The sequence below is a fragment of the Aulonocara stuartgranti genome, assembly GCF_965226115.1.
Source record: "Aulonocara stuartgranti genome assembly, chromosome: 23".
Classification (NCBI taxonomy): domain Eukaryota; kingdom Metazoa; phylum Chordata; class Actinopteri; order Cichliformes; family Cichlidae; genus Aulonocara; species Aulonocara stuartgranti.
This window is the reverse complement of record NC_138958.1, coordinates 33,013,978-33,039,173: the sequence shown is the minus strand read 5'-3', so window position 1 is coordinate 33,039,173 and position 25,196 is coordinate 33,013,978. Positions and strand designations below refer to the sequence as shown.

The 25,196-nt window shown below is 42.6% G+C and overlaps 1 protein-coding gene across 2 annotated transcripts in view; it reads left to right on the top strand.

Moving 5' to 3' along the window:
* LOC309699716 (vang-like protein 1) overlaps positions 1–25,196 on the top strand; it is a 69,563-nt gene that overhangs the window by 8,799 nt on the left and 35,568 nt on the right. For both annotated transcript variants that reach the window (XM_082522861.1, XM_082522860.1), the window contains exon 2: positions 20,131–20,409. In XM_082522861.1, coding sequence (XP_082378987.1) covers positions 20,339–20,409 — 71 coding nt within the window. In that variant the 5' untranslated portion in view covers positions 20,131–20,338. The remainder of the gene's footprint in view (positions 1–20,130; positions 20,410–25,196) is intronic.

Below are 25,196 nucleotides of genomic sequence, written 5' to 3'. Positions count from 1 at the left end.
TTACCTTCACCCTCCACATCCTCTCGAGCTCTTCTCTGAGCCCTTGGTATTTCTCCAGCTTCTCGTGTTCCTTCTTCCTGATATTGCTGTCATTCGGAACCGCTACATCGATCACTACGGCCGTCTTCTTCTGTTTGTCTACCACCACTATGTCCGGTTGGTTAGCCACCACCATTTTGTCCGTCTGTATCTGGAAGTCCCACAGGATCTTAGCTCGGTCATTCTCCACCACCCTTGGGGGCATCTCCCATTTTGACCTCGGGACTTCCAGGTTATACTCGGCACAGATGTTCCTGTACACTATGCCGGCCACTTGGTTATGGCGTTCCATGTATGCCTTGCCTGCTAGCATCTTGCACCCTGCTGTTATGTGCTGGATTGTCTCTGGGGCATCTTTACACAGCCTGCACCTGGGGTCTTGCCTGGTGTGATAGACCCCAGCCTCTATGGATCTTGTGCTCAGAGCTTGTTCTTGTGCTGCCATGATTAGTGCCTCTGTGCTGTCTTTCAGTCCAGCTTTGTCCAGCCACTGGTAGGATTTCTGGATATCAGCCACCTCCTCTATCTGCCGGTGGTACATACCGTGCAGGGGCCTGTCCTTCCATGATGGTTCCTCGTCTCCCTCCTCTTTCTTGGGTTTCTGCTGCCTGAGGTATTCACTGAGCACTCGGTCAGTTGGGGCCATCTTCCCAATGTATTCTTGGATGTTCGGTGTCACGGTTCGATATTTTTTCGATACAAAAAAACTGTTCATGCCTTTTTAATTTGTCATTTATTAAAATTATAAATATATATTTTAACTCAAAAGTACAGTTTTTAAATTTAACCCTAACCCTTGTGCGTGTTTTTTATTTTGACAGCGAATGCGCACCTGCGGACCACTTATGTGCAGCCCTGGTTATTTAGCTCGTCATATTGCAGCCACAGAAATTATTTTGTCCATGAAGCCATAAAGCTGCACTTTCTTTTTGCCTTATAGTCTCATTTGTCATAACTTCTCCGTTTTGTGGTAAGCTTTTCTTTGGCTGTCACTTCTTCACCCTGACCTGTCTTATTTGGCTCAGCAGAACTAAAATATATATCTGTCTGTGAAGGTTCTCAGTCATCCAGGTCATCGTAGTCAAATATAAATCCTGCTGCTTTTACACACGGACTCACATAAGCTCAGCGATTCTCTGCGCGATCAACCTCTCACATGTTTAAGCTTGCTGCGGGAGATTTCACTTGTCATGTTTGCATAGTAAGCTAACGATTAATAAGACGATGTCAGAGGAATTGGTGCACAAATTATCATCACTCACAGATCAGTGCTGTCGCTCTCTATACACAGTTCGCACGATTGCAAAGTGAAAGCAAAAAAACAAGCGCAAATTCAAACGCAATTTCAATATGTCACATATTGACAGTGGCTCACCGATGCCAATGACATAATTACCCAGCTACATTTCTGAAAGAATGCAAAAGCATTGACATATATTTTTCCTTCCTACAATAGCCCGACGGGCAGGGTAGCCCGTCTGAAAAAAATCGCTAGGCCCAGGACGTCGGGCTAGCGATTTTGCGAGCGCTGTATCTGATTGAGGAATCACTCATCTTTGGAAAAGAGAGTTTATTACAGAGAAATGTCTCTTTCCAAAATAAAAGCTATACTATCCGCTTCTTCTGGGCTATATTCTCAGCAGCATAAGGAGAATCATGTGCTAACAGCTGTCTAAATGACTCGGCTAAAGTTAGTAGCATGCTTGTTGTTTTTGTCTTTGCACTAGGATGATGTCGGCGTAAATGTGCAGTCATATTCGTTGTGTTCCCACTAGTGCTTTCAGGTTAATCTCGTTGAAATGACCTTAACGCCACAACACGGCAAATCTCCGTTAACGAGCTACCGCCGATCGCCCCGTGCATGGGGCTAGACGGCCAACACGTTAACGAGCTAACTGCGCTAACACACTAGTTCCCACCCATGTAATTGAGCATTGCATGGCACATCCAACATACTGTTTTACTTTAGTCCATGACTCGCTTACCTTCAGGGTCATACGTCACATGAAAACCAAAATAATTCCAAACGCCAGATCTGAATGAGAGTGGGGGAGGTCCATGTTGCAAGGAGAGCTTAACTTCTGTCTCGCTAGCTTGCCCTGTGCTCTTCCTTCTGACTATGCTGTCTGTGTGGAGCGCTCAGTGGATCTGCGCTCGACAGTGCAGCCTCAGCGGAGTAGTCAAACGCAGATTCACTGAGCGCTCCACACAGACAGCATCGTCAGAAGGAAAGTTGATAAAATAAATTACAAATGTTGTATTGTTCGATACATATGCGTACCGAACCGAAAGCACTGTATCGAACGGTTCAATATCGATACGAATATCGTTACACCCCTAATATATCTATATCTATATATATATATATATATATATATATATAGTATGCATATGTATCGAACAATACTAAATTTTTCATTTATTTTATCAACTTTCCTTCTGACGATGCTGTCTGTGTTGAGCGCTCAGTGGATCTGCGCTCGACAGTGCAGCCTTGGAACTATTTTGGTTTTCATGTTACGTATGACCCTGAAGGTAAGCGCATCATGGACTAAAGTAAAACAGTATGTTGGATGTGTCACGCAATACTCAGTTACATTGGTGGGAACTAGGTGTTAGCGCAGTTAGCTCGTTAACGTGTTGGTCGTCCAGCCCCAGGCACAGGGCGATCTGCGGTAGCTCGTGAACGAAGAATTGCCGTGTTGCGGCGTTAACGTCATTTCAATGAGATTAACGCTGACAGCACTAGTGGGAACACAATGAATATGACTGCACATTTACTCCGACAGCATCCTACTGGAAGCAGACAAAAACAACAAGCACGCATGCTACAAACTTTACCCGAGTCATTTAGACAGCCGTTAGCACATGATTCTCCTTATGGGGACCTGATATGTTTAATATGCTGCTGAGAATATAGCCCAGAAGAAGCGTATAGTATAGCTTTTATTTTGGAAAGAGACATTTCTCTGTAATAAACTCTCTTTTCCAAAGATGAGTGATTTCTCGATCAGATAGATTTATTATTTTATCCCTTTGTTGTTTCAGCAACATTAAATTTAAAAACTGTACTTTTGAGTTAAAATATATATTTATAATTTTAATAAATGACAAATTAAAAAGGCATGAACAATTTTTTTTGTATCGAAAAAATACCGCACCGTGAAACCAAAGTATCCGTGAAACCGAACCGTGAATTTTGTGTATCGTTGCACCCCTAATATATATAAATATATATATATATATATATATATATATAGGGGAATTATGCAAACCATAGCATATATTGATGGATCGATTATCAACTGATATGAGAATTTTTGTGATAAGACTGTTTCCACGTTGACAAGCCCTAGTCTGAAGCTGCAAAAGTTTCTAGATCGAAACCTGCACTGAAACTCTGAGCAGTGGCTTGGAGCGCAAACACAAAGATTTATGGCTGATTTATGGCTCCAGTCGGCTTGAAGGTGATGAGAAACTGAACAAACTGTCTCCCTGTTATTCCACATTCAAAATTCCAGGCAGAGGAGTCACTTAGCCAGGTTTAGTGCACAAACTACACTCCCTATCTAACACTTAATGGGGACCACACACACACACACACACACACACACACACACACACACACACACACACACACACATTTCTGGTTCCAAAAATACACTCTAAACATCTAGTGTGACCCATTTCGAAGGAGAATGGTGTCGGCACATCTGTGACTGTGTGAATGCATCCTTGTCTGACTGTCATTGATCCCTAAAAATACTTTGAGGACTGCAAAACTGCATATCTGGATATGCTAATCCTGTAAATCATTTTTAAATGTCTGAATCATCCTCACATGATGACAAATCCTCCCTCAACTGGCTCTCTGCAGTCTTGCCAGCCTGCTGCATTACCCATGCATGCAGTATTCTGTCATGGACTCACATAGAAGAAGTAGGGTTTCCATAAGCCCCAATTTTTGATGTAATTTCTGCCTCCAACAGATCAATACCAGTTCTTTCCAGTATATTTACTGGCCAGACTTAACAGGTAAAAAGAAAAATCCCAGAGCTCTTCTCAACAAGCAGGGATTTGAGTAACAAGTAGTACATCAAAGTATCGATCTTGGGTAAAGTTTTAAAATGACAAGTCAACACAACTTTTGAAAGGAGCAGTTTAACATTTTAAATAAACCCACCCTCTTTCTTGCTGAGTCTAAGACGAGATACTCGTCATGCCTATAGAAGCTAATGCTGGAGTCACCAGCTGAGTAGCTTACTATAAAGACAGTATCAGGTGGAAACAGCTAGCTTGGTGTAGCCCAAACTCAATACAGTTTGACTAAAAGCACTTTTAAAGCTCAAAATGTTACATCCCATTTGCCTAATCTGTACAAAAAACCCAAAGCGATTCAGGACTTGTGTTAGGAAAAACAGCAAAATGCAGTTTCCACATTATGGCTACTATAGAGACCCAAAAACCAAACTAAATAGCCAAAACATCTGTTTTATTACGTGTAGTTGTCAAAATCTATGTTAAATCTATACAACAGTCATCTCAAGGGGGCCTGTATATTATAAGATCAACCTTATAAGAGCGAGAACTCCAATGAGCCAAAAATCCCCTATTTGCAAACACTTGGCAACAGTGTAGTAAAAGAACTCCCTTCTAACAGGAAAAGATCTGCAACAGTGCCTTGAAGGAATGTAGAAATGTAACTACACGTTGGGTTGACGTAGTCTGCAACTATTACAATACAGGAATAAAAATCATAGCATCAATGTCTGCAGGTTCCTGGAGGGAGATTGCTGAAACTATCGGAATGGATATAACTGAATATACAAAGATGTGGAAAAACTTGAGGGATAAATATGTTTGCCCCTGAGGAAAACTTACCACAACAAGGAGTGGGAACCCAGAAAGAAAATTAGTCCCAGCATTATATTGGTCTTTATCATGGCTAGCACCGCATATAAAACACCAGGACACAACCTCATGGTAATTAACACAATGCACCAGCACACGCATAAATGCCTGCAATGACATCAGCCACTTGCTGGTTACATCATAGGCTCAACAAAGATTCCTCAGAGAAGTCTAAATCAGGCCATATGGTCAACCTCTGGCTTTAACCAGCATGGCAGCAACCAAAATGTTAATGTTGAGACTTCAGAAAGCAATGGATGAAGTCACAGTGGCTATATTTGTCTTTTATATACAGTTTATGATCACAGGAACATTTTCTGTAGGAAAACAGGCATTACCCGAGGCTACTAGTGGCTAACACTCAGAGGTGTAAATACTAGGAATTTTTTTCAAAATTACTCTAACTACTCTTAATTTCTACCTAAAAGTATTAAAAAAAGGTTTTCTCCAAATCAAAAGCAACTATAAAACCAAAAAAACTTTATTCTGGTGGCTCAGCCAACAGCTTGCCAACCTTGGTTAAGTGGTCCAACCTAGTGCTCTCCTGCAGACTACATCTACTGAATGATGTGCGCTAAGTGAGCTGGACATGTCGCAGGTGCATTTCCAATACCTGGTTTAATCCTCTTAACAGTGAGGGCACGCAGCTTCAAGAGGGATTAATTGGGTTAAATGAGAGCGTGGTCCAGGTTCAGTCTGAGTGCAGGCACGGGAAGGATCAGCCGGGTTAAAAGCTGATCGATTATTTCCTGCTTCAGTGCATGCAAAAAAAGCTGAATCCCTTCTCTTAAAGAGGGAGGCAACCCGACAGATTCTTCACAGTAATCCAAGACCCCTGCTGAGCTGCCGGCTTGTCTGTTTGCCCTCGAAAACACCCGCAGCAAGCAGTGGGAAAAGAGTAGGGGCTATATTATATCACTGCAATCAAGCATGAAGGGTATAGACTCTCACAAGGCCCTTTTGTGCACTTTGTGAAAACATATCGTTCAATTAAGTGACTCAAACCCATCAACTAAACTCTGAAAAATAAATGGTAGAAAGATTATATACACTCCAGTCTAATATAACCTAACAGGTACAACAACCTGAGCACATACATAGAATATAAACACCCAGCAGACATTAGTGGGAATGGAAACAAACAACCTTGCGTAAACAGCCCAAGAACATACTTTCATCTGAGAGCAGAGTTCCTCTGTGGCCACGAGACATCTGCTGTCAGCCACCAGCTACACAGTGCTGCGTAGCTGCCCCTTTCCCATCACATCCAATAAAAGCTGGCAGCATGGCAAGATCTGATTATTACCGGCTTCAGTGAACACATGTATGTAATTTAACTAAAAGGACTTTGGCATTGTAACATAGCTCAAAGATCATTTTCTTTGTTTATCCTTTAGACAGCAGACAAAGAGTGCTCTTTGTAAACTGAAATTTAGATGAAAATCTAGCTATTGTGTTTATTTTCAGCGTCACGTTGTTATTCTTGGACTGAACCTAGGATAGAGTGGTGGAAAACGGTATTTACCCCCATCTTCATTTCTTAGTTTTTAGCATATTTGTCACCTAATTTTAATATGAGACAACAAAAGTTGTCCAAACGTGCAGAGTAACTGAATACGTCGTTCAGGTGCTAAAGCAGCAAAGGAGCCCCAGACCATCACACTTCCACCACCATGTTTGAATGTTGGTCTGATGTTGTTTTTATGAAATGCTGTGTTAGCTTTATGCCAGATATTAGAGCTGGGGCCTGTTCTTCGTACCGCGCTAAGTGAGTTAGCTGGATTAGATTGTTGACGATTTCGCGTGATCCTGGATCGTTCGGTTCCCCGAAGCCCATCCGGGACTTGCTGTCATAGCAACAGAGCCGTAAGCGTAAGCCTGCTGGGGAGCAGGTTTACTTTATGTAAACAGGATTAGATCGCGGCCACGCAGGTATGTCCGCTTCATTTATACGAAAGCAACCGATATTCCACCACTGTTTCACCATAAATAAATAACATCAATGTAACTAAAGATAATGCAGCACTTGATCCTTTTATTGATGTCACACAGATACATACAGGTCATTCCCTAAAAAAGGGAAATGTACTATTAACATTCTATTACATGTATGTGATTATTACAGATGTAATTCATATTTCAGAGTAGTAATTGTAAATTACTTCGTGTAATCAAGATGAGAGACCACGGCTATAAAAGCGAAGGTGGATTTGGGAAGTCTGCCGCAGTCATATCCTGTCCGTTTACGCGAGCAACCCATTGCGGAAGGTGCAAGATTGATAAGGAGAGTCCTCAGAATTCAGCGTATATTGCGGGACAGACAGGATCCTTTAGCTCAGCGCGACAGTGTGCTCATAGAGAGATATCGATTTTCCCGTGAGGGTATTATTCACTTAACCAACTTGTTGACGAGGGGGTGCAGGACCACCACCTGTCTTTTTTTGCTCTGCCCTTTTCTTGGTTGCTGTTATAAACAAACAAACAGATTATTTCAGGGTCTCTTTCCAAGAGACGAAAAGCAGTATAAGTGATAAATATTACCATTCTGTAGAATATTCTTATATTTCACTTTTACTTGTTCCCATGTTCTAGTGGGTCCTGTTGTGGCTCTAATGTGAAAGGGGATATAATATAACATATTATAATATAATATAATGTAATATAATATTGGATAATATGGTGTGATATGATAAATCTACCCTACCGCCTACTGGTGTTGGCCAGAGGGGCCGATGGCGCAATATGGCAGCCTGGCTTCTGTCAGTCTGCCCCAGGGCAGCTGTGGCTACAACCGTAGCTGCCTCCACCAGTGTGTGAATGTGAGAGTGAATGAATAGTGGCATTGTAAAGCGCTTTGGGTGCCTTGAAAAGCGCTATATAAATCCACTCCATTATTATTGTTATTATTGAATTACTTACGAGTTTGATTTGTCAGCAACTTTCTGCCAGCCCTCTCTCCTTGCTTTTGCAGCCTTTGCAGTGTTCCCTTGCGTTTTAATTAAACTCTGAAACTCCTGAAATCCCTCACTCAAGAGTTCTTGCTCTGCTGCCGAAAAATACCGAGCGCGCTCCTTCGACATTTTCGCCGACCAATCAAAGGGTTGCCGATCAATGTTTCTACTATCGATGCGTAGCCCCTGTTGGGCCACCCAGTGATCTCACATTACTTCATCCAGCTATACTAATCGTCAACAACAGGTGTGTTCGGGGAACCGGAATAGCGAGCTCAGAGTTAGCGCGATGATTTGGTCTTGGATGTTTCATTTGATCTTGGATGTAGTAAGCGACGTACGAAGCACAGGGCCCAGGGCGATATGGCCAAAAATATTTATCACGATATATATTTGAAAATTTGCGATAACGATATAACCGACGATATAATTGATGCGAGACAAAATACAACTCCACAACATTACTAGCGCAAAAAGACAACCTTCCATTTATTTTCACTTAAACAAGAAGCTGGTTTTTATGTACATTAAAGCTTTATAAAAATGTAACAGTGCAAATGCAAATTCCTTGCTGAAAGTTTAACCAAAAGGCATTTCCAGTAGAAATGGGCTGACACATCCTGAGCATAACCATGTATAATATCCACTGAAGTTAAAAAGAGGTGCCTTGCAACATTAAACTGCAGTGTGCAGTACGTATTTTTCGGACCATAAGGTGCACAGGATTATAAGGCACATTAAGCGAAACAAAGCAGTCAGATAAATCAAACTTTATTAAACTCATTCTTCTTGCTTCCTCCACTTCTGTACCATTGATTCATTAATGTTGAATTCTCTGGCAGCTGCTCTATTCCCATGTTGTTGCAGTATATTAATGACTAACCTCGTATTGTGGATGGATTATCTCAGTTGTTCTCCTGACTGAAGTTTGGTCCGTTTACAGCATCCTGCCATGCGATTGCATTTGTCTCTAACCATGAAGAACCTTCACGTTAACTTTTATAAGTGGAAAAGTGTTAGTGTTCGTCCTCCAGCTTCACTGTTTATGTTATGCTAACATAGCTGTGTCGCTAGCGATCACGTAGCACATCATTATATACCAGCTAGCCCAACTTCAGTAACCCTACAAACGTCACTGCTGTTTAGTTTCCTGTCTTCATTTATGTTGGAAGTGATAGCAGAGCTGTACGTTTGATTTTTTTCAGAAATCTCTCAGTCAGAACATGCAATATCATGCTTAGGTAACTAGCGAAACTAGCGAGCTAACTTCCGCTAGCTTCCTGCTAACTTCTAACTCCGTTAAATGTAATAACTTTTGTTTTCATGGATGCCTGGAAGTTAAACTTTATAGTTACACCTGGTAAAGCAGCAATGCTGATCGTTTTATTAAAGATGAAAGAATTTAGACAGTTTTTAACTCTAAGTGATGCTGCAGTGTTGTTTGACCTGAAGCATACGGAGTTTAGGACCCAGATTACTCCCAGATTTAAGAGCATCTTAGTCCGACAAATACGACAATAACGACGGCCCGCTTGCATGTTCTGCAAAAAAATGTGCTTTGTTGTGTATCTGACGGACAAACACCAAACCAGTTCCACATCACGGAAGTTGCACCATTTTTACAAACCAATTCTGGTTCATCTGTTTCACTCAACAATCGGCCATGTGCGTATGAAAACAAAGGCACTGCGCATGCGCGTTTTACTCCCATTCTATCGCGATATTTCATTTTCCTATCGTTGCCTAACATTATACCGGTATTACCGTGAACGGTATAATATGGCCCAGCCCTATAAGCTATATATTTGTTCTCCACTCCACAGAGTTTATAGCTGTTTAATGTCAGGTGTAGGCAGACAGGCTCAGTGTGCAGAGTCAGGCAGAAATTAGATTTAGTCTGAGCTACCTGTGTATTTCATCTCCCTCGGAGTAGTGTGTGTGTGTGTGTGTGTGTGTGTGTGTGTGTGTGTGTGTGTGTGTGTGTGTGTGTCCTGCTGCTTTATTATGTGAATGTATTTACAAGCACGCCTCAAGCTGTGACTCACATCTTACTACAGAACTGTGACTTCCATCAAATATGAATTCTGCAAACATTAATCTCCTGGTAAAACCAGACAAAGACCCTGTATATCTCTCAAGCTATCGTCCAATATCCCCTATAAATGTAGGCCTTAAAATAATCTGCAAAGCTCTCTCAAAGAGACTGGAGAAAATAACCCCCCTCTTAATTCATCCTGACCAAACTGGTTTCATAAAAGGTAGGCACTCATCAACAAATACACGTAGATCACTTAATTTGATAGACTACTCATACAGTAAAAACCTTGAAACTACAATATTTTCTTTAGATGCAGAAAAAGCATTTGACAGAGTTAACTGGAAATTTCTATTTGCAACTTTACACAAATTTGGTTTTGGATCCTCTTTCATTAACTGGTTAAAAATATTATACAATTCCCCAACAGCTTGTGTCAAAACAAATGACCAAACATCCTCCAGCTTCTGTCTCCTGAGGGGCACCAGGCAGGGATGCCCACTCTCCCCTTCACTGTTTGCAATTTTTATTGAACCACTAGCAGCAGCAATTAGACAGAATTCAGTAATTACGGGCATAAAATGCAAGAACGTGAAACATAAAATCAGCCTTTATGCGGATGATGTGTTACTTTCAGAGGTGTGGACTCGAGTCACATGACTTGGACTCGAGTCAGACTCGAGTCATTAATTTTATGACTTTAGACTTGACTTGAAAAAATGTTCTAAGACTTGTGACTTGACTTGGACTTTTACACCAATGACTTGGGACTTGAATTGGACTTGAACCGGTTTACTTGAAAAGACTTGATATTTTACCCCAAATATAAAATTTAACATGCATATTATATAGAGATTGAAAATGTGACGTCATTCACGGGTAGAACCGCAAAGGATTCTGGGAACTCGTGGCAAGCGGTACTAGCGCACGCAGGCTTTCAATTGAAATCAGTCACACAGCGATAAAAAGAAACACAAAAATGTCAAGAAGCCGTTGTATTATTAACTGCAATAGCCGGTCGCATGACAGCCACGGGAAGCCGACGGGTAAAGAGATCGGTTGTTATCGGATTACGTCGTTGAAGAGAAATTGTTCAAGCCATGTTTCCGAAGTAACAAAGACGGCCTGGATTGCAGCCATTCAAAGATCAAATATAACATCCCAGAACACTCCAGCTCACAGGTTAGTCTGCTCCAAGCATTTACACGAAGGTCAGTGTTTTTTAGTACTTAATACGTCATTTTCATTACATAATTGGTGATATAGGTTACAAGCAAGTCTGGCGCTGAACAGAAATTGTCGCGCTATGCTCCTTTATTTATTGTGCATAAATAGTGAATTGTCCTGACACAATATTGCGTTTCGCTTCTGTTATTATGGTACACTGACAAAAACATATACTTTTATTCACAGGATAAAACAGGGTTTTTGTATCACTAATTGCCCAGTACGATTACAGCATACAATATTGTTGTCACTGCTACATTTCTGTGATGGGTACCAGAAATTATTTCCACTACTAATTAATTACCCTTGAGCTCAAAGGTCCTATTAATAAACGGTTAAGGAATGTGTATTTATGACGACAATTTGTGAGACTGGTAAACTTATGATACGTACGATGGTCTTTCTTTCTACACGGTGCATTTCAAGGTCCTGCACCCATCCGTCGGTAAACTGTACCTGGGCTTGTTGCAGTGACCTGAAGTTACTAAACTTCATGAGTGTATGCACTCACTCCAAGAACCGTATGATTATAAATATGCATATAAATATGCTACAATGAGATAGCTGACTTCATCTAACTAGCAAATGTTGTCCAGGCTACGTTGGTGATACAGTTTTTTTTTAATGTGTATGATATTTTTGTCATGCGATTTTAAAGCCGGTCCTACAACCGCATCCAAGAATAACATGCAGCTTATCTCAGAACTGTCGGTGAAAATTATTCTTGGAGCTAGGTTTAATTGAGCTGCATTTTAAAGAGGTGCAATTTCACAATTTGTGTATATTTTCTAAGTTCACTATTTTGTCATGTGTTGAGAAAAACACAGATTTTAAAATTACATGGTCTAATATTTACATTTAGCATATAACTGCAACATTATTTTTTCGTTTTTTTTTTTTTAAAGACTCGAAAGGACTTGAAATTCAAAGTTTCAGACTTGTGACTTGACTCGAATTTTACACCAGTGACTTGAGACTCGACTCTGACTTGCCTGACATTACTTGAGACTTGACTTGAGACTTGAGGATAAAGACTTGAGACTTACTTGAGACTTGCAAAACAATGACTTGGTCCCACCTCTGGTTACTTTTCTCCAAAACTCACAAACCAATATCTCTGGGGTGATTGAATTGATAAACTCTTTTGCAAGAATATCAGATTACTCAATTAACTGGTCAAAATCTACAGTCCTTCCGATTAATTGCTCCTTCCATAATTTTTCTTCTACACCACTGCAATTGGAAAAATATTTGGGTATTAATGTTTCTCCCCAGCTTGCAGATCTAACTAAATTAAACCATATCCCACTTTTAAAGAAGGTAGAAGCCGATCTGGCTAGGTGGAAATGTCTACCCATATCAATTTTTATAGCGGTTGCCGCTATAAAAATGATGGTCTTACCAAAAATAAATTATTTATTCTCAAAGATCCCAACTAAACCGCCACAAGATTGGTTCAGATCTCTAGCTTCATACATGTCCAAATTCCTTTGGAAAGATAAACCCCCACGTATAAGCTTAAAAACACTACAAAATAGGGCTGCTCAATTAATCGAATTTTAATCACGATTACGATCTGGGCTTTCAACGATCATTAAAAATGACTGAGCCGATTATTAGCCCCTCCCTCATGCTTTACTCTCGCGCTGCTCCGTGTGGCAAATCGAGCGCACCTCTCTGCATTTTGAACACGCGTCACAACAATTAAGAGGACCCGAGGGATGCTTGGAAAGCTAAGCAGAAGTTATTTGGAGAGGAGAGTGACTGCTGTTGGTTGAAAAGAGGTAAAAAAAAAAAAAACTTCAGTAGTGTGGAAACATTATGGATTCGCGGAGTCAGACGTGGATCAAGTAGACACAGTGTGTAAACTTTGCTACGGTGTCGTAGCTGCACCACAGAGCAACACTGCAAAGTTCACTAAACATAGATGTTTACATTTTTAATTTATTTCTTATATTGCAAACATTTGCACTGTTATCAGTATTTGCACACTGTTTTATATTATTTTTTAAAGTCATTATTCAATACATTGTTATTGTTAACCCTTTAAAGCCGGTCAGAGCAGCACGCTCCGTTTTGTGTAACTATTTTAAAATCCCTGTAGAACCTGAACCATGTAAGCTAGCGCAATAATTTTTTTGCATATGAAACTTAAATCTTATGCCATCAGCTTGTCCTAAGTCACGGTTTCCTTCCACATATAGCTTTGCAAAAATTGCATAAAAAGCGTTTGCAGGAACAAAAACATAATACTCCAGAAACACGCTTTGCCGATCCGATCAGCTGTTCATAACACTTCCCACATTGAAACAGACGTCACCGCTAACTATCGCATGTCCGCCATTTCCTGCCCGAAACCGGAAGTGACGTCATTTTCGCAGAAAATGTAGTTTTTTACTTGTAGGCCTTAAAAGCCTGTACTGGTGTTTTTATAAGTCATGTTTGACTTTTCTGAATAGTTGCTGGGATGCTTAGAACTCGAATTGCACTGCTGGAAATAGTTTATTTTGATGCACATGCTGCTTTCTTTGCAAATTTGCATCATAGGATTGTTTTTCGTTTTTCCTGCAGTATATAAAAATTGCTGTATATCCAAAATAAAACTATGAAGACACTCAAACTAAATTTCCTGTTGTTGTAAACTATTTTTTGCAACTTTTTTTGTATTTAAAGTTTTGAGGGATAAACCTCTTAAATTTCTCCAAATAGAAATATATGTAAAAAAAACAAAAACGATTTTCAATTCTTTTGTAGTTTATTGCACTTTTTTGCAATTAATGTAGTTACTATGGACTTAATACATACATATTATGAAAATATGGGCTATAACAGTTGTATTGATGTATAGCAACTTGAAATGCTCCCACAAATGGCACTACAACATGTAAAAACATAATATAAGCTCTGGCAGACTTGGTTCTATGGTAGGTCTTAAAGGGTTAAATAAATATCGTCAAATAATCGAGATCTCAATTTCAGTGAAAATAATCGTGATTATCATTTTTGCCATAATCGAGCAGCCCTACTACAAAATACCAAGGATAAAGGAGGATTAGAACTACCTAACTTTCAGCACTACTTCTTAGCCAACAGGCTTCAGTTTATCTCAGGATGGCTAAAACATACCTTCTTAGATGAACCTTGGCTAGATGTAGAACAAGCACTTTGCAATAATCTAGCGATTTCAGATCTACCATTTATCAGCTCAAACATCCAACGACATGAATGCTTCAAAAGCGTCAACATCAGCTCTTCTCTGACAGCATGGTGGGAGTTTCTAAAATTGATGGAGCCTTCATTAATCCCATGCAAACGTACACCTATCTGGAAAACCCTGACATATTACAAAACAATAATATGATAAACTTTTCAGATTGGAGTAGTAAAGGAATCAAATATTTAGAACATATATCAGAAGGAACAGAATTTATTTCATTTGACAGACTAGTTACACAATATGGGTTCAACAAGAAAAGATTTTTAGAATATCAACAAATTAAATCCATAGTAAAAAATAAATTTAAACCAGGTCAAGTTTAACTACAAACACCACCAAGTGTGGTTCAATTTCTTAATCTTAAAACCCCCAAATTACTTTCCAAAATATACAGAATGCTTTCTAAAACAGATGAATCAATATCACTTCCTATTGCAAAATGGGAAGCGGATTTATCAGTTAACTTAGACCAAAACTTCTGGTCTCAGATTTGCTTAAAAACCTTTCATCTAATTAGAAATCCCAGTCTTCAATTAATTCGATACAAAATACTACATAGAGTGCACTGTACAGGTCATCGGATGTTCAAGATGGGCTTTACGTCTACCAACAACTGCTCACACTGCCAAACCAACTCACCGGACAATTATATCCACGCTCTTTGGTTCTGTCCACCAGTTCAGACGTTTTGGCGCGAGATATGTGAGGACTTATCAAAGTGTCTGAAATGTAACATTCCAACTTCCCCCTTAGTGTGTTTGTTGGGCAGCTTAGATAATGTCACTACAGAAAAGAATATAGCCCATATGGTTTTCACTGCCCTATGCATAGCCAAGAAAACAGTCCTCATGAACTGGAAAAATAAAAATAATCTTAATTCTAACCAATATAGAAATCTATTATCTATTAGATTACATTAGTCTTGATACAGCCTCTGCCACCACATCAGATCAATTGCTCTGGGCTCCTTTGATCAGCTCCATCACCTAGTGGGGGTGGGGGGTCATAGTTTAGTCCCACCTTCGCTGTTGTGATTGGTTGGGGGTAGAGATAGGCTTAGGGCGTCGGGGGGTTCCCCAGGAACATCTTCCTTGGAGGGCTCAACCCGGGGTAGCGGTCATGGCCTATTAAGGGCTCTGTTGGCTCTTAGGTGACGGTTTCCTCGTGGCTGCGTGCAGCGGGGCTAGGGGAGGGTCTGTGCTGACGGACGTGGGTTACTGACCTGGTAGCCTGGCTGCTCTTCGGTGGGCCCGGACGGGCGTGAGGTTCTGGGGGCGCTCCGTCTCTGGGCTGGGGCTCTGGCTGGGCCTCGGGGGCTTGGGTCCTGGTTGGTGTGTTGTGGGTGGGTGTATGGGGGCCCAGTCCTGGCGCAGGGTGCTGCCGGTGCATCGAGCCACCTGGGGGGCTCTTCAACTGGTGGGGGAGGTTATTACATCTTGCAGGAGCTCTCCTCTCTTCAGGAACTCACTCTGCAGGAGGGGGAGATATAGGAGAAGTGGAGGAAGATCTCAGCCTGGGCGTCTATTGTCTTGTATAGTCTGGAAGATGAGTGGATGACGGGGTGGGTGCAGTTTTCTCTGAGGTGGGGTTGGGTAGGCTGTCCCGGGCTCTGTGGGGCCGGGCGGCGCTGCTGTACTGGGCCCCAGTCCAGATGGGCCTGGGCCCCCTTTCCCTGGCAGGTTGCAGAGTATGGGGGTGCCTACTGGGGTCAGCAGGTGAGCTGGCCCCAGGGAGGGGTCACCTGCCCCTCCCTTCCTTCCCTCCCCATCTCCAGCTGCCTCCCTCTTCCTGCTCCACCACAATCACCCACACATGCAGGGCCTTGGGGTAAAGATGTATCACCAGAGTGCAGGGGAGGCATCCCCCCCTTCTGTCCCCTTCTGGCTTCTTGTGCCTCAATTTTATCTCACAACTTAGACATTCACATTACTCACGCTCTCATAACACATACATATAGGATCTTGGGGGTGGGCACGCTACACGCAATCCAAAAGACCATCAGGGTGTACAACCTCACCCCTGGCGTCGTTGCCCACCTCTCAAACCCTCCTGGGTTTTAAAGGCACCTTAGAACACACATGCATCAACACCATATATGAGTGGGCGGAGGGAGGTTTGGAGTCTTCACACACCCCCGTTCTCTGCGGCCTGTTGGAGCGGGGGTCTGGAATGTGGGGCCTCCCTGCTGCTGCGGAATCGGAGCGGTCTGCTTCTCCCCACCCCAGGGAAAAGGGTAGCACCACCTGGGTCTGGGTGCAGTTTACCCCTCCAGGGGCAAGGGTACCTAGACCCGGGGCTTGGAGTACGCTTGGGGAGTGTGATTGTGTGTACAGTGTCTCTCTATGTCTGTCTCCATGTTGGGTGAGTGTTGAGTAATTGCATATGAGAGATGAGGGTGGGCATGGATGTTTGTATCTGTGTGTGCCTGTTTGTCTGTGTCCATATGTCAGGTCGGGTATCAGATGCCACCTCTCTGGGGACATCCCAGGTCCTCCAAGGTATGGAGGCCTATCTCCCCCACCACTTCCCCTACCAGTGGCAGACGCCCTCAGACATCGGTGCGTTGGTGGTTCTTTGTGTCCGGGGATGGGCGTCTAGGTACACACCGGCTCACCCCTTGGTGGCTGCTTATCGGGGCCTGGAGCCTGGGGCTTGCTCGGGCCACTTCGGGGGTGGGGTGCCCTTGGCCTCTCGGCCTGGGGCTCGGTCACTCTGGCACAGCTGGCTGCCGACAGAGCTCACGGGCACGTCACTGCAAGCCCCTCTAGCTTCTGCTCGGCGGCTGCTGAGTGACCCCTCATCTGGGGCTCTCCTCAGCTCTTTCCGGGATAGTGGCGCGGCTGCCCCTCTGTTGGTCTTCCTTGGTCTCTTGTGTTCTGAGGGCCTCTGGATGTCTGGAGTTTTGATCTCCTCCATACTTGCGTCATGCCCTGGTGGACGGGGCTGTAGCTCCCCAAACCCTCTAGCAGATCATTACATGAAGGAACCTTTTAAAAACAAGCGCGTTCATGCTCACAGTTGTACACACGGGTGCTCACACACACAAACTACACCCTTTTTGGCTCCTACCTCAAAGCACACTGTGCGCTGTTGATCTTATGTGCTGCACAATAATGTTTAATATTTAGTATTTACAGTTATATTCCCATATATCATCGTGATGTTGTTTATTCTATTGCTCTCGTTTTCTTCTGCTTGTTTTCTTTTTTCATTCTCAACAGGTGAAATTACAAAAGTATTTACTGTTATCTATTGTTAGCTAGTTTATTGTGATGGTGTTGTTTTTATTATGTTGCTCTTTGTTGTTTGTTTTCCCTTCTGGTTTTTTATCTCCGTACAGGTGATCCAGGTGTTTTGTTTTTCTTTCTTTTTTCTTCCCCCCTTTTTCACCATCTCTTCTCCCCTCTATTTTTCTTTCTCTCCCTCTCTTTCTTTCATTCTTTCTCACTGTCCTATCCCCCAGTCATGTCTGTCCCGTCTTTAAAAAACGAAAATAAAATAAATACATAATTATAATAAAGGTCAATCAAATGGACCAATAAGGCAAGGCCATGATGATCCACTTGATAAAGTAAATCCACTTGGCATCTTTCTTGGCCTTCAGACAACAATTCTGATGGCTAAAGATCCAAACGGGACAGGCAAAAAAAAAAAAAAAGAACTGTGCTTTTAATCTGACTCTGAGCCAAATGTATCTCACTCTCCACACCTGTGAATACAAACTCTAACCATTCCAATAAAAGGCGTCTTATATTCCCCGTAATGAATCCTTCAAACCTTCTACCTGCTCCGGTATATGATTTTAATCTATTGTTTTTTGTTGTCATTTTGCTTTTTTAAAGTGCTGGAGCATTTTTAGAGCTATGTGATCTTCTTGAGGAAGATTACCCAGTGAAATTCTGAGAATTATAATTGATGCAATCACTGTTTTGTTGAGGGCTTTGGATAAAGGCATCAATATACCTGAACAATGTTTGTATATACATCCACCCATCCATCCATCCATCCATCCATCCATCTTCTACCACTAATCCAGGTTACAGTGTCAGCAGAGACCTTACTGCCCTCTCCCTGACCACCTCATCCAGCTCGGGACACTTGGGCCAAGCAATATCACCTCTCCAGCAGGTCCTGGATCTGACTTGGGGCCTTTTCCCTGTAGGACATGATTGGAATACCTCACAAAGAAGGCATCCAGGAGGCTTGCTAGTCATATATCCAAACTTTCTCAGCTGGCTCCTTTTAATGTAGGGGAGTAGCAGCTTTACTCTGAGACCCTTGTGGCTAGCAGAACTTCTCGTCCTTTCTCTAAGGGAGAGCCTTAGAGATAGCCCAGGCACCCGTTGGAGGAAACTCATGTCTGCTGCATGTATCCATGGTCTCATTCTTTTGGTCACTAAACAAAGCTCATGATGGATGTACTTCGACTGCTTTGCTTTCACATTCACGATTACCATTACAGACCAATACAGTGTCTGCATCCTGCATCACTGCAGAAGCAGAACCAGCCCATCTGTTAATCTCTACTGGACCCTTTTCCAGATGAGACACTTTTCAGTTTCAGTTTCACAGTTTCAAAAAAAAAATTCCATTGCTATTGTTTGACCATTTTCTTTTTTTTATATTATATCAGGATAATCCCCATTACCACAACACAACCCATTACCACCCTACAACCTTTCCCATGCATTCCTACTAGTTAAAGCCACACTTGTTGACTTCTTCATTAGGTATGCCTGTGCAATCTAGTTCAAGCAGGATAAATTATAATTGTACTTTATATTTATTATTAAATCCACACTGAGGGCACTTGGTTGAGCTGGTGAGGCATATACTATAAGGCTGCAAGGGCCTGAGTTCACTTCCTAATAGTCTAATCCTGGGTTGACACAATTGTAACAGGAGCCGAATTTGTGTTTGTAGCATCCAGCTATTGAAGCAGAGGAAATACCAGGACAAAGGGGGTCTTGCATATGAATCCAGGATCCATATATGAGACTCCAAATCTCAGAGTTCTCAGTGACCTCGACCTCAAGGTGGTCAGGTTTTCTTGTAAATGAGGTAACTCATTAAGCAAGTCCTGTAGGAGTTAACTTAAAAGGCTAAGGGGTAGCACTGGAGGCCACCAGTATTTTTGACAGTTTTTCTCAAGCCAGGATTTTACAGATATCTACAGACATGTAGGTGAAACTGCTGTTTGTGTGAATTTCCTGTGCTATCACAGCTCTTTGAGACTCACTTCCAAACTGGCAACACCTCATTCTCATTTTGACGTCTCCTTCGAAAATAAGCCTTATCTCTATGGCACTCTTTCTGTATTCATCACGGAGCTTGTCAGTGCCGGGCATAAATTGTTTACTGTGTGTCACAGACTTAAGGCTGCTTCAGAACAACAGTCGCCAGTCTAATGGGAATAGGAGCAAATTGCTGTTTCGGGATAGTGGCGTTTCTTTTATCTGGAATGCTCAGTTGAAGTGTAACCTCTTGGGAACTGCCTTTTATGGGAAGTGTTGTCACTGTGCAGGTTTGGAGCTAGGAGGCAGTGATTGTCATGCAGCTGCAGATAAACGTCGGCACGCTGAGCATTTATGCACTAGAGGAAAATAGATGTGGCGAAAAAGCTTGTGACTTGAATGCTTGATTTGGGTTTTCGTCTCTATCGCCAATAGATGTGGACAGGTTTTCCAGAGACTTAACATTTTGAATTTAAATTTTCCTGTCTCCCCCTGTCCCCTCCTTCCACTCTGCAGGTTAATGTTTCCTTACCGGGCGCCCCCAGGGTCGCTTTCAAGCCTGACTGCTGACAGCTGACACCTCTGTCATCCTCCTGAGCGATCTAATCGATCACCTCTAGCTCGACAAGACAGCACACCAGGTTCTGCTTCGTTCTGCTGGCGGTTGAGTAGAGCAGGCTCTGTGTTGCCCTGAGCCCAGCTATCTCAGCAGGACTGCATCACCATGGATACAGAGTCCACCTACTCGGGATATTCCTACTACTCGGGGCGCTCCCGGGGATCCCACAGACATGGGTAAGTCCTGCCAGTTGGTTATTACGGTTTTTCCTGACTCTGGTTTACGTGAAGTGTTGGTGTGGGCTGCAGGATTTCCCTCAGTAAAACATGCCTGAGCTGGTGCCTATTATGTGAAGTTGAAGTGATAGTGGATGTGATACGATTACTACTGGTTGGTTAGTAGATATAGATGTAGTAGATGTTAACAGCAAAATCAGTTTTTAGGAGATGGATAGAAGAAGCAAGGATTTTTACAGATGTCTTGGAGAGGACGGTATTACTACTTTGTCCCTGTTGGAGCCTCTGGGGGCTCAGTAAATCAGTGGATCTGTTGTACTTTCCTTTTGTGATTTTCTTTCTGACTCTGAGCATTTGTTTTCCTGTCCTGTTCTGTGTCTTTGTCCACCTCCGTAGTGTCACCTTTTGTGTATCTGTGTCTGTCCCTCTGGCCAAACATGTGTGGAGCCCACAGCTCCTGGAGGCGCATTAGTCTGTCAGCAGCCAAATGACTGTGGTTGACAGGCCTCAGGAAGGCAGCAGGAGACAGGTGCTGAAGAGGCCTGACTGACTGGCTCAGCGGATACATTGAGACTCAGAGAGGAGATGAGAGTAGAGAACTGGAGAACAGGATCCTGTTCCATAACAGCCCCTCCCAGGTCAATGACAGTCCCCTCCAGCTTGTTTGCCATATATCTTTTGGAGTACTTGTGCCTGCCTTTCCCACTCTAGCTGCCACCTGTTGCTGTTTAAGGGATTTGTCATGCTGTCTGCAACTTTCTGCCTCTGTCCTCTTCACACTGCACCCCCCTCAGCCCTGCCCTCCTTATCTCTTTCCTTTCATTCTCCTCATCATTAAACATTTTGCTCCCATGTGGCCAATCGTGATATGAAGGCAGCAGCTGCCCCCGCTCTCTGTGATCACCCTTCTTCCCTTTTCTCCTCCCATTTTTTAAATGTAGTCAATGCTGCTCTTTGAGGATGAGAAAGCGCAGGGATATCACTCGCTCCCTGGTCGTCTGCATTCCCCAGGGCACCAATGTGTCCTTGTAGCTCAAAGTTAAACTGAGCAAAAGTGCTCTCACTTAGCATGGAATCAAAGACAGTGGGGAGAGGTCAGTGCTTAGGAAAGTGGTGGAGACCTGTGTTCTCCTATTTCTTTTGCTGCACTCTTTCAAGTGAGTGACAGCAAATTGGAAAGAGACATATGGGCATCCCTGCCAGGCGCCATTCCGCTCCCTGCTCCTCCGGTCCTACCGTGACTGTGCCAAAGCCACCAGCTGGCCTCTAATTTAATGTAGAAAAAACTAAATTGTTGCCTTTGAAACCCCTTGCTGTTCTCGCGGGAAGGTAATCTTTTTACACCAAGGGGTGCCATGCGTGAAGCTGCTTCGGATCGCTGTCGTCTAATTACCCTGATGCCAGGAACAGATGCAAGCATGTGGGAGTGGGCTCACTACTTGTGTGCATACAACCATAGAAATAACAGATAAGAACAATATCCTTATATATGGGTACATGTGTGTAATTTGCTAGGACATGATAGAAGAATGGGATTTGCTTAGAGTCTGAGTAACAGAAGTTGCAGGATTTTTGGAGTTTTTTCCCCCCTCATTGGTAAATGGTAAATGGCCTGTATTTGTATAGCTAGTCCCGCCTAGGGACCCCAAAGCGCTTTACACACCCAGTCATCCACCCATTCATACACTGGTGGAAGCAAGCTACAGTTGTAGCCACAGCTGCCCTGGGACAGACTGACAGAAGCAAGGCTGCCATATCGCGCCATCTGCCCTTCTGGCCAACACCAGTAGGCGGCAGGTGAAGTGTCTTGCCCAAGGACACAACGACCGAGACTGTCTGAGCCGGGGCTCGAACCGGCAACCTTCCGATTACAAGGCGAACTCCCAACTCTTGAGCCATGATCGCCCTCATTGCTGGCTTTTTACCCCTTCCTGTTGCAAGACATCTTCTATTGGTGTTGTCAACAATACATTCCCCTGTCCCTCCAATAATTGCAGCAGCAGATCTGTCTGCAGATCTGCTGTTGCCATGTTTTTGGCACAAAAACATGCTGAAGACACCAATTTCTTACTTGCTTTTAGTTAATTAGTGTATTTCTGTATTTAGAGCATGACATTAGCAGTGAAACAACCAAATTATGCACATGCACAGGTTTAGCTATCCAAAGCTTTGCTTTGCTTCTCTCTCCCCAACCGGTTGCAGCAGATGGCCCCGCCTCTCCCTGAGCCTGGTTCTGCCCGCGATTTCTTCCTGTTAAAAGGGAGTTTTTCCTTCCCACTGTTGCCAAAGTGCTTGTTTGTTGGGGTTTGCTCTGTATTATTGTTGGGACTTTACCTTGCAATGTAACTTGTGATTTGGGGCTATATAAATAAAACTAAACTGAGATGAATTGAACGTGTTTGTAGATTGCAGTACTTGAATCACCATTTTTCCAACAGGTGCAATCCATAATAATTGCTACTCAAAATAGGCTGCTTCTAAGTAAATCCTAACAATTTGTGTTTTTACCTGCAAATATAATAATTGCAGCTGCCCTAAAGAGCTTCTCCTCTCATACTTTCAGAGCGTGGAGTTTTGATGCAGAGCTAATTTAACTTTCTTCAGTTTTGCTCTCAGAACTTCTCCAGAGCTAGGCTCCTTCACTTATTCAATTTTAAGCATTTAAATGACTATAGACTTGCAAATCACATATTAGCAGCTGTTCATGTGTAAAATTGGTTCTTTTGATTGGTTCTTTTGCTGTAACTCCAATTACAGAGCAGCACCCAGTATTCACACAGGACAGAGTCACTTCAACTAATATTAAGTCATAGTTTTAATACCATTCAAAGGTTCCTGCATGATATTATTCTTAAAGCAGAGCGGTTTACTTTTTGTTTCAACTGGAAGGTTAAGATTGGATCAGAGAAACACAAAGACTTATCTCACTTAGTGCCCATTCAGCTCAGGTTTAGACAGCACAGCAGAGGCTTCTTGTGACTCATTACCTTGTCGATTAAACAGGAGGCCAACAATCTTCAGAATCATCTAATGGTAAGCTTATGGTTAAGTAATATAGCTACCAAGAAGCTTAATGAATTCAGGCGTGTCTAGGCAACAATATGTTGATCTGAGCACCATGTACTGTCTTTTTTTATAGCTGAGAACTAAAAAAAAAAAGAGAGATTTCAGCAGACAGACTTTTGCTCTGTTTTTACACTGTGTTAAAACTCACAGATAATAAATAGGTGTAGATTCAGATGCTGAATACCTTATATTTCCCCCCCTCTCATAAGGAATTAACAAGGGATTGCTAAAGAATCAGACCTGCAATCAGGATTGAGAAAGGCATCAATGTTCATCCTTTCTCACTGTTTTGTTTGGGTTGTTTGACCCCCAATAAACTGACCTCAAAGTCTGGGCTTTATTTCCCAACTAAGACATGTTCAAAGGGAATTTGAGACTATGGATATGCCCGTAAACGTTTTTCCGAGGCTTTCTTGACCTTTTAAGCTGCTGTGAAAACATCAGATCAAGTATTTATATGGTATCAGTTCACAACAACTGCCTCAAGGTGATTCATGTAAGATAAAGACTGTACAGTATTAGAGAGAGAGAGAACTCTTACAATTAGATGATTCCTATAAACAAGCGCTCGGTGATTGTGGAATGGAAAAACTTCCTGAAAGATTTCAGGAAGGAGGTAGGGGCAGCTACAAACCATGACCAGTTGCGGTCACAATTAGCTGGAAAACCTTGTTTCCCATGGGGATTTTGGTCATCATTAGTTCTTTGGAAATGAAGTTTCTGGGACTTGTGTGTCAGTTTGAATGAAAATCCAAGTTCACGTAAGACAGAGTGGTGATTGTTTGCTCACACCACTGCTAGCTCAGTGTGTGATGTGCTGGTTTGGACTTGTGTCACCATTGTCGCTGTTGGTGGTGGCTGATCTGGACACTAGTGCTTTGGCTCAGATTGCTGTGTTGACACAAAGCTCTGTGCCGCACAGGTGTGTGGGTTACTCTGCCAGCCAAAGAGAGGACAAATTGGTCCACAGACAGTTTGGCATGCCACCCTAGTTGGCTGTACTTTTTCACTAGCCTCTGTGTGAGGTGGAGAACACACTCGTCCTCAGGTGTTGGAGGGAAATACTGCTTCCAGAGACAAACTGGCAGGACTCTGCCTCATCCATTGTCAGTTTTCCAAAAAGCCACACCCATTTCAGGGATACACGCTGCAAGTCAAATCCCATAAATCAAATCATAGCAGCACAATTTTGGAATATCAGTGAGCCAGCTGCATGCTAATGAGGCAGGAAGAGGATGTGGTAAGAGAGACAAAGGGGGAGGAGGTATCCATACAGTGCAGTAATCCCAGGATGTTGCTGAAGGGGGAATGAGAAAATGTGCTGGAAGAGGGGAGAGGCTGGTACACAGATTGGTAGGCCAGTCTGCGAAACCACTTGCTGGGCTGTCCGCAGGCTTGCTCGCCTCTGTGTTACTTTGCAAATTGCATATTTTATTGCATTCTTAATTGCTTTTTGTTCAGTTTCTGGGGTTTAACTGACATTATCTTTTATCTTATTATTTATGCATCGTCTGTCTTTTCCAAGCAGTTGAGGGTCAGGGTTGTTTTTGCTTTTTTTTTTTTAAACTGAAGATGATTCCCCCCCCAATTTCTAGAATCTGAATAAACAGATCTGACCAATCAGATCACTGCATTTGGCGACAAATTTAGTTTCAGTTTGTCACAACTCGAAAGTTCAATTTTTCTGGTTGCTAGAAAACATATGTAATCCCAACCGGCTG